The sequence below is a fragment of the Salvelinus sp. IW2-2015 genome, linkage group LG1, assembly GCF_002910315.2.
Source record: "Salvelinus sp. IW2-2015 linkage group LG1, ASM291031v2, whole genome shotgun sequence".
In the NCBI taxonomy this organism is placed as follows: domain Eukaryota; kingdom Metazoa; phylum Chordata; class Actinopteri; order Salmoniformes; family Salmonidae; genus Salvelinus; species Salvelinus sp. IW2-2015.
In genome coordinates, this window is record NC_036838.1 from 54174522 (window position 1) to 54183609 (window position 9088).

The following is a 9088-nucleotide window of genomic DNA, read 5'->3' on the forward strand; positions in this document are numbered from 1 at the left end:
GGTGATATTCCTTGACACACGGCAAGACTGACATGCATGGTAGCCAATTGCTGAAACGCGCCTGCCCCCTCTTTCTTGACGACATACCTGGAGCTCCAATCACACCTTAAAACCGGGAAGGGCTGGTTCGTCACTAGTTACCATAGCCACAAAGTCATAATTATAGCTTTAACCTAAACCCCGCCTGTTTCTTTAATATCTTTTTAAATCAGATTTTAACCTTAACCACACTGTTACTAATCTTATGCCTAACCTTAAATTAAGGGAACATATCTTAACAAAATCATGAATTGTTACCATATAGACATTTTACATTGTGGCTGTGGTAACTAATGACAACCGAGGGGCTGGGTTTGTTGACAGAAAGTGTGGCGCGCTATCGACTTTGTCAGCCAGCTGAGCCTAGCTGGCTTGTAAGCAATACACGGAAGACAAATCAGCCATTTATTCATCAAAGATTGTCGATTTGAACTATGTATTTTAAGACCGATCCAGAACAAAGATGCAATGGAAGTCGATACTGGTTGATCTCGTCGTACTCAGACTGACTTTCAGTTGTCTACTATGGCTAGCGTTTGGACTGGGACCTAGCTGGGGGTTCAACTTTCCCCTAAATTTAAATTTGCACAAAATACAACTTTTCAATGAGGATGATGGGACATCCTCAAGTGACAATTCATGGTCACAACGAATACACGGCCATGGAGACGCACAAAGCAGGACCACTTGTGCCAAACTTGGTGAAGAAGATTCACCTAAGAAGAAGTCTTACCTTAGCCTCTTTGAAGGGGACAGGGATGAGTATGACAGGAGATATAGCTCCTTCCCGGACACACTCAAGTTAAAGATGAAAGGCATGGCCAAAGACATGTTCTACTTTGGATATGACAACTACATGAAATATGCCTTTCCCGAAGATGAGCTGAATCCCATTGACTGTCAAGGGAGAGGTCCTGACGTTCTCAACCCGTGAGTATAGGCCTAGAACCAATCTGGTAACACACACGTGCAATTGATTATTTGGGTGGTAGACTGCCCTGTACAACTAGCTGAAGTGTGTGTCCAGTGTCCATTCATTATTTACATTGTGACGGATGATGTTAACTGTGTGGTTATTGTAATTTGCATCTGTCTGTCATGCAGGACTTGTTATCAAATCTGGTTAAGGTGATGTAAATAGCTAACCAAATACAGTTACTGTAAGGCTGGTGTTCTATTTGCTTTTCCGCTTTATCTACTTTGAGCGACATTCTTTTGAATCTGATAACAAAAGGCACAAAGAAAATGCACAACTGGACGAAACTTAATTTGTCTCATGCTGAAACAGGGTCAATCCATTTAAGTTGTTCAGCTTGTGATCAAGTTGAATGTAGTCCCACAATTCCCACCGTGGTGTTTGCATTATTGCCTACATGTGCATACCCTCAATTATTGTCAAGCCTCTTTTATTTGTTTCACTACTGTTGTTTCAGGTCAAACATCAACATCAATGATGTCTTGGGAAACTATTCATTGACACTCATTGACACCCTAGACACACTACTGGTAAGCAGCTGTATTTTCTATTCCTGTTTCATTTGTGTCAGCTTTTAGGGTAATGGTATTAAAACGGTTTAGGATGTTTTTCAATGATCCTGGTAATGTTTCTCGCTCCAGGTGCTGGGGAATGTGTCGGAGTTCCATAGAGCTGTGAAGTTGGTGATAGACACGGTATCTTTCGACAAGGACTCCACTGTGCAAGTGTTTGAGGCTAACATCCGGTATAAATGCAATATCCGTATTGACTAACACTTTTTTTGTTAGCTCAGTGTCAAGTTACAGATGTAAAGCTGTAGCAAACAGCTTTACAACCATGGTGGAGTTGCAGCTCACATTTCTGTAAACCACAAGTATAATTTCGTAATCTTTCCAAGCTGCAAAGAAAACAAAAAATTGCAGGTGCTGTGGTGGAGGGAGGGAGGGGGTGTTTAGTGTTTATATTGTTTAAAGTAGGGCAATGGTAGCTCTAATCTAGTGGTAGGAGCAGAGTTCAATGCATCTATCTGAATCCTAGCTACCTTACTGTTTAAACAAGGACGGTCTTCTAACTTCTCTTGGTGGTTGTCTCATTCGTTCATTCTTTGTCCCTCCAGGATCCTGGGTAGTCTGATCTCTGCTCACATCCTCCTGACCGACCCCAAGCATCCCTTCGGTGACGTGGGCCTGGACGATTATGACAATGAGCTACTACACCTGGCCCACGACCTGGCAGTCCGCCTGCTGCCAGCCTTCGAGAACACCAGCACAGGCATCCCCCACCCCAGGGTGAGAGGAGAGCTGCATGGTTAATGGCCTGGTCTGTCCTGGGTTCTTAACGATTTGACAGGCCTAGCTTTGCAGGCCGGGGAAATATTAGACAGGTGGAGGTAGATCTAAGACCATTAAACAACAACAGAGGTCCACTATTAGTCTTGACATTTACTTCACCGGTTGTTTAGACAATGTGTATATACACTGCTCAAAAAAATAAAGGGAACACTAAAATAACACATCCTAGATATGAATGAATTAAATATTCTTATTAAATACTTTTTTCTTTACATAGTTGAATGTGCTGACAACAAAATTTAAAAAAATTAAAAAAAAAAATATCAATGGAAATCAAATTTATCAACCCATGGAGGTCTGGATTTGGAGTCACACTCAAAATTAAAGTGGAAAACCACACTACAGGCTGATCCAACTTTGATGTAATGTCCTTAAAACAAGTAAAAATGAGGCTCAGTAGTGTGTGTGGCCTCCACGTGCCTGTATGACCTCCCTACAACGCCTGGGCAGTCTGTGGTGCAACGTGGCGTTGGTGGATGGAGCGAGACATGATGTCCCAGATGTGCTCAATTGGATTCAGGTCTGGGGAACGGGCGGGCCAGTCCATAGCATCAATGCCTTCCTCTTGCAGGAACTGCTGACACACTCCAGCCACATGAGGTCTAGCATTGTCTTGCATTAGGAGGAACCCAGGGCCAACCGCACCAGCATCTGGTCTCACAAGGGGTCTGAGGATCTCATCTCGGTACCTAATGGCAGTCAGGCTACCTCTGGCGAGCACATGGAGGGCTGTGCGGCCCCCCCCAAGGAATGCCACCCCACACCATGACTGACCCACCGCCAAACCGGTCATGCTGGAGGATGTTGCAGGCAGCAGAACGTTCTCCACGGCTTCTCCAGAACCTGCTTTCATCTGTGAAGAGCACAGGGCGCCAGTGGCGAATTGCCAATCTTGGTGTTCTCTGGCAAATGCCAAACGTCCTGCACGGTGTTGGGCTGTTAAGCACAACCCCCACCTGTGGACGTCGGGCCCTCATACCACCCTCATGGAGTCTGTTTCTGACTGTTTGAGCAGACACATGCACATTTGTGGCCTGCTGGAGGTCATTTTGCAGGGCTCTGGAGTGCTCTCCTGCACAAAGGCGGAGGTAGCGGTCCTGTGCTGGGTTGTTGCCCTCCTACGGCCTCCTCCACGTCTCCTGATGTACTGGCCTGTCTCCTGGTAGCGCCTCCATGCTCTGGACACTACGCTGACAGACACAGCAAACCTTCTTGCCACAGCTCGCATTGATGTGCCATCCTGGATGAGCTGCACTACCTGAGCCACTTGGGTGGGTTGTAGACTCCGTCTCATGCTACCACTGAGTGAAAGCACCGCCAGCATTCAAAAGTGACCAAAACATCAGCCAGGAAGCATAGGAACTGAGAATTGGTCTGTGGTCACCACCTGCAGAACCACTCCTTTATTGGGGGTGTCTTGCTAATTGCCTATAATTTCCACCTGTTGTCTATTCCATTTGGACAAACAGCATGTGAAATTTATTGTCAATCAGTGTTGCTTCCTAAGAGGACAAGTTTGATTTCACAGAAGTGTGATTGACTTGGAGTTATATTGTGTTGTTTAAGTGTTCCCTTTATGTTTTTGAGCAGTGTATAACGAGCACAACTATGCCGTACTGAAATAACTAATGTTCTTCAGTGACTGATTACCCTGTCACTTCATTTCCTCAGGTGAACCTGAAGAGTGGTGTCTCTCCAGACAGCATCAATGAGACTTGCACATCTGGGGCTGGCTCCCTGCTGGTGGAGTTTGGCATTCTGAGCCGTCTGATTGGAGACTCCACGTTTGAGTGGGTGGCCAGACGGGCTGTCCGAGCCCTGTGGAACCTGAGGAGCAACGAGACAGGCTTGCTAGGTGAGTAGAGATCATCTTTGTAGTTTGTATGTAGATGTTTGCTCATGTGTAGCTGCATCTTTCTCTCTTGTTGTTTCTCACATGCTTACCTCTTCTCTTCAACTCTCAGGGAATGTGGTGAACATTCAAACGGGACAGTGGGTTGGCATACAAAGTGGCCTGGGAGCAGGGATGGACTCCTTCTATGAGTACCTGCTTAAGTCTTACATCCTGTTTGGAGAGAAAGAGGACTACCGGATGTTCCAAGCTTCTTATGAGAGCATCCAGAACCACCTGAGAATGGGGTCAGTCCTGTGCTTGAATTGACTTGATAAGGGTGTGTTTGTGCGGATACACAGTGTTCTAATGGTTGTGTGTTGAATGACTGGCTATATTTGAGGTTATATTAGTAATGTGGCGGCATGTTTAGTGTTGATCTACGTTCTGTAAAGGTAATGTGTGTGTTGATGTTGACCTGCAGGAGGGAGTCATGTAATGAGGGAGAAGGGGACCCTCCACTCTACGTCAATGTGAACATGTTCAACGGCCAGATCATGAACACCTGGATGGACTCCCTGCAAGCCTTCTTCCCTGGCCTCCTGGTAGACACCTCTCTCTTTCTCTCTGAGAATGGGGAGCAGTACAAACCCTTCATATGTCCTCAACCTACAATGTCCCAATAAATGTTGTTCAGTAGAATACCTTGGTGTATGTTCAACCTGACAGCGTTACTACTGATTATGATGTTTTCCCTGTGTCTGTGCTCTGACCCCGTGTCTGTGCTCTGACCCCGTGTCTGTGCTCTGACCCCGTGTCTGTGCTCTGACCCCGTGTCTGACCACCTCAGGTGTTGAATGGTGATGTTGAGGAGGCCATTTGCATGCATGCCTTCTACTACGCCATCTGGAAGCGCTTCGGGGCCCTGCCGGAGAGGTACAACTGGCAGCTACAGGCGCCTGACGTGCTCGTCTACCCCCTGAGGCCAGAACTGGTGGAGTCCACCTATCTCCTCTACCAGGTACCAGTGCTTCACATGCATTGGAGACAACATTTGATACAGAATGTTTGTTCATTTTATTTGTTTTGAGCTGCTTTGAGTTGAGCTATTTCATTTCCCCTCACAGGCAACCAAAAATCCTTTCTATTTGCACGTAGGAATGGATATCCTTGAGAGCCTGGAAAAAAATGCCAAAGTCAGGTATAAGTCGGGTCTTTGAAAAACACTTACTTTTAGAGAGTTAGGAAGTCTGTTTCTACTGTTCCCTAAACTGATGTGTGGATATGACAGGTGTGGGTATGCCACTCTTCACCACGTGGTGGACAAGTCCAAAGAGGATCGCATGGAGAGCTTCTTTCTCAGCGAGACCTGCAAATACCTTTACCTGGTATGTACTTTACTTTACTGACTTTATTGTCCCCATGGGGAAATTGTTGCAGTATCATATACACGTTTAAAGTGCCAATTAAATACAGTAGAAAACAAATTGACAATACAACATTCATATCAGTTACATGCCAATAAAAAGAAACTAGCCTGCTGGCCTTACTGGATCGATAGGAACATTAGCCTGAGCTGTTTAGTACCTCAATCAATCAATCAAGTTTATTTTATATAGCCCTTCGTACATCAGCTAATATCTCGAAGTGCTGTACAGAAACCCAGCCTAAAACCCCAAACAGCAAGCAATGCAGGTGTAGAAGCACGGTGGCTAGGAAAAACTCCCTATAGTACCTGTACTGTACTGTCTGAAAATACCTTTACCTGGTATGTACCTGTACTGTCTGAAAATACCTTTACCTGGTATGTTACCTGTACTGTTCTGAAAATACCTTTACCTGGTATGTACCTGTACTGTACTGTCTGAAAATACCTTTACACTGGTATGTACCTGTACTGTACTGTCTGAAAATACCTTTACCTGGTATGTACCTTGTACTGTACTGTTCTGAAAATACCTTTACCTGGTATGTACCTGTACTGTACTGTCTGAAAAATACCTTTACCTGGTATGTACCTGTACTGTACTGTCTGAAAATACCTTTACCTGGTATGTACCTGTACTGTACTGTCTGAAAATACCTTTTACCTGGTATGTACCTGTACTGTACTGTCTGAAAATACCTTTACCTGGTATGTACCTGTACTGTACTGTCTGAAAATACCTTTACCTGGTATGTACCTGTACTGTACTGTCTGAAAATACCTTTACCTGGTATGTACCTGTACTGTACTGTCTGAAAATACCTTTACCTGGGATGTACCTGTACTGACTGTCTGAAAATACCTTTACCTGGTATGTACCTGTACTGTACTGTCTGAAAATACCTTTTACCTGGTATGTACCTGTACTGTACTGTCTGAAAATACCTTTACCCCCTGGTATGTACCTGTACCTGTACTGTCTGAAAATACCTTTACCTTGTATATGTACCTGTACTGTACTGTCTGAAAAATACCTTTACCTGGTATGTACCTGTACTTGTACTGTCTGAAAATACCCTTACCTGGTATGTACCTGTACTGTACTGTCTTGAAAATACCTTTACCTGGTATGTACCTGTACTGTACTGCTCTGAAAATACCTTTACCTGGTATGTACCTGTACTGTCTGAAAACCTTACCTGGTATGTACCTGTACTGTCTGAAAATACCTTTACCTGGTATGTACCTGTACTGTCTGAAAATACCTTTACCTGGTATGTACCGTGTACTGTCTGAAAATACCTTTACCTGTATGTACCTGTACTGTCTGAAAATAACATTTACCTGGTATGTACCTGTACTGTTCTGAAAATAACATTTACCTGGTATGTACTGTACTGTTCTGAAAATACATTTTACCTGGTATGTACCTGTACTGTCTGAAAATACATTTACCTGGTATGTACCTGTACTGTCTGAAAATACCTTTTACCTGGTATGTACCTGTACTGTCTGAAAATACCTTTTACCTGGTTATGTACCTGTACTGTCTGAAAATACCTTTTACCTGGTATGTACCTGTACTGTCTGAAAATACCTTTTACCTGGTATGTACCTGTACTGTCTGAAAATACCTTTTACCTGGATGTACCTGTACTGTCTGAAAATACCTTTTACCTGGTATGTACCTGTACTGTCTGAAAATACCTTTTACCTGGTATGTACCTGTACTGTCTGAAAATACCTTTTACCTGGTATGTACCTGTACTGCGTCTGAAAAATACCTTTTACCTGGTATGTACCTGTACTGGTCTGAAATACCTTTTACCTGGTATGTACCTGTACTGTACTGTCTGAAAATACCTTTACCTGTACTGTCTGTTGGTCAGAAACTGGAACAGGCTTTTCTGAGCTAATAGAACCTGTCATTCTAGTTAATCCTGTGACATTCTCCTTCCAGCTGTTTGATGACGACAACCCCTTGCACAAATCAGAGAACAAGTACATCTTCACCACAGAGGGCCATGTGGTGCCTATTGACACGCGCTTCCGGGAGAAGCAGTGGAATGACCTGTTCCCCTGTGAGGAGGGAGTGGTGACAGACCAGGAGACCTCCAACGGGTCATTTTCTATCAACAATAGCAATGTAATGACCTCTGATATATAAATATATATTACCCTGACACTGCCTGCATTATCAAATATTGCAGCTTAAAATATACAGTAATGAATGACGTACATTTCTTTATGCTAAATAAGCACAAACATATTTGAAATATGCGGAGTTAGGTTGTTGATAGATGACCTATGTTTTATTTTTCGTACAAATCATCCACTCTCCTCTGCTTCCTTTCTTCAGTGTGACAGGGTCTCTGAGGAGCGGAGGTACTCCCTGCCTTTGAAGAGTGTGTACATGAGACAGATCGATCACATGGTGGGACTGTTCTGAGGAGAGATCACTGCTGTGTCTGTCCTCAGTTTGTAGACTCACTAACTCAGACACAACTTGTTGTGTGAAGAGGACAGAGGGGAATAGACACTTATCGTCTCACCTCACCCTGCTCCTCTACCGCTCTGCTGCTCAGGACCATGGTGGACAATACTCTCTAGGACCTTTTTTAAAATAGCATTTCGATTTTTTTTTGCATTATTGTTTTAGAATATGCATCACTTAGCGTTCAGAAGGGGAAGTTTATTTTGTAAAGGACAGTCTTTWAAAAAAAAWAAWTTTCAGTAAAAGGTTTGCTGGAATCCTGTTCCACAACATTTTGAATGTGACTCATTGGGTGTTGTTTGGTGTCATTATAACTGGGATGTTTTGGTTGAGGAATGAATGAAGCAGTGATGAGGGCTTTAGTGTTCGAGCATTGGTTTAGGTGTMTAGCTAGGTGTTCTGAACATACTGCRGATCTGTGAACTATTATTGGGTTGAGGGAACAGTGCCATCCAGATACCTGTTTAATGTTCACAGCATAATTTTAAGTGCTTTACGCAAAAAAAAGATATACAGGGTGACTAGTGCCTCACTAGGATTGTCACAGTTATGTTTTCAACTGATAACTCTTCTGAAGCCTCAGCTTCTGAGGCATCCTGTTATCTTTTTTAAATTCAGTATTATTCAGCTATCTGAGGTGGATGTGTGATATATGCATTCCTGACTATCATGCAATTGTCTTGCAATAGGCAGGTGGATGTATCTATGTCATTTTATGTGCCATGACAGTGAGATTTACAGTCACATGAACCATAGTGCCTTAGTCTTTTTGGCTCCTTTTTAATATATACTCGACACGTATTAATACAGACTTGACTTGGTACCTTATTTATACAGACTTGGTATTAATGCAGACGTGACACCTTATTAATGCAGACGTGACACCTGATTAATGCAGACGTGACACCTTATTGATGCTGACGTGACACCTTATTGATGCTGACGTGACACCTTATTGATGCTGACGTGA

At 43.5% G+C, this 9088-nt stretch overlaps 1 protein-coding gene across 1 annotated transcript; it reads left to right on the plus strand.

Moving 5' to 3' along the window:
- The first annotated feature begins 24 nt into the window (after positions 1–24).
- LOC111970207 (ER degradation-enhancing alpha-mannosidase-like protein 1) lies at positions 25–9088 on the plus strand. Its single transcript, XM_023996798.2, has 12 exons — positions 25–969; positions 1473–1545; positions 1657–1760; positions 2133–2304; positions 4039–4222; positions 4332–4506; positions 4683–4803; positions 5049–5219; positions 5326–5399; positions 5490–5586; positions 7585–7770; positions 7984–9088. Exons 1-12 carry the CDS (start codon positions 503–505, stop codon positions 8071–8073), a joined length of 1914 nt encoding a protein of 637 aa, XP_023852566.1. The 5' UTR covers positions 25–502; the 3' UTR covers positions 8074–9088.

What these genes read in the sequence shown, in the direction of transcription:
- LOC111970207 (XM_023996798.2), top strand. Translation starts at nt 503, where the DNA reads ATGCAATGGAAGTCGATACTGGTTGATCTCGTCGTACTCAGACTGACT. An exon ending in CCTTCTTCCCTGGCCTCCTG is followed by an intron (nt 4,804 to 5,048) that starts GTAGACACCTCT and finishes TGACCACCTCAG; the next exon opens with GTGTTGAATGGTGATGTTGA. An exon ending in TTTCTATCAACAATAGCAAT is followed by an intron (nt 7,771 to 7,983) that starts GTAATGACCTCT and finishes TCCTTTCTTCAG; the next exon opens with TGTGACAGGGTCTCTGAGGA.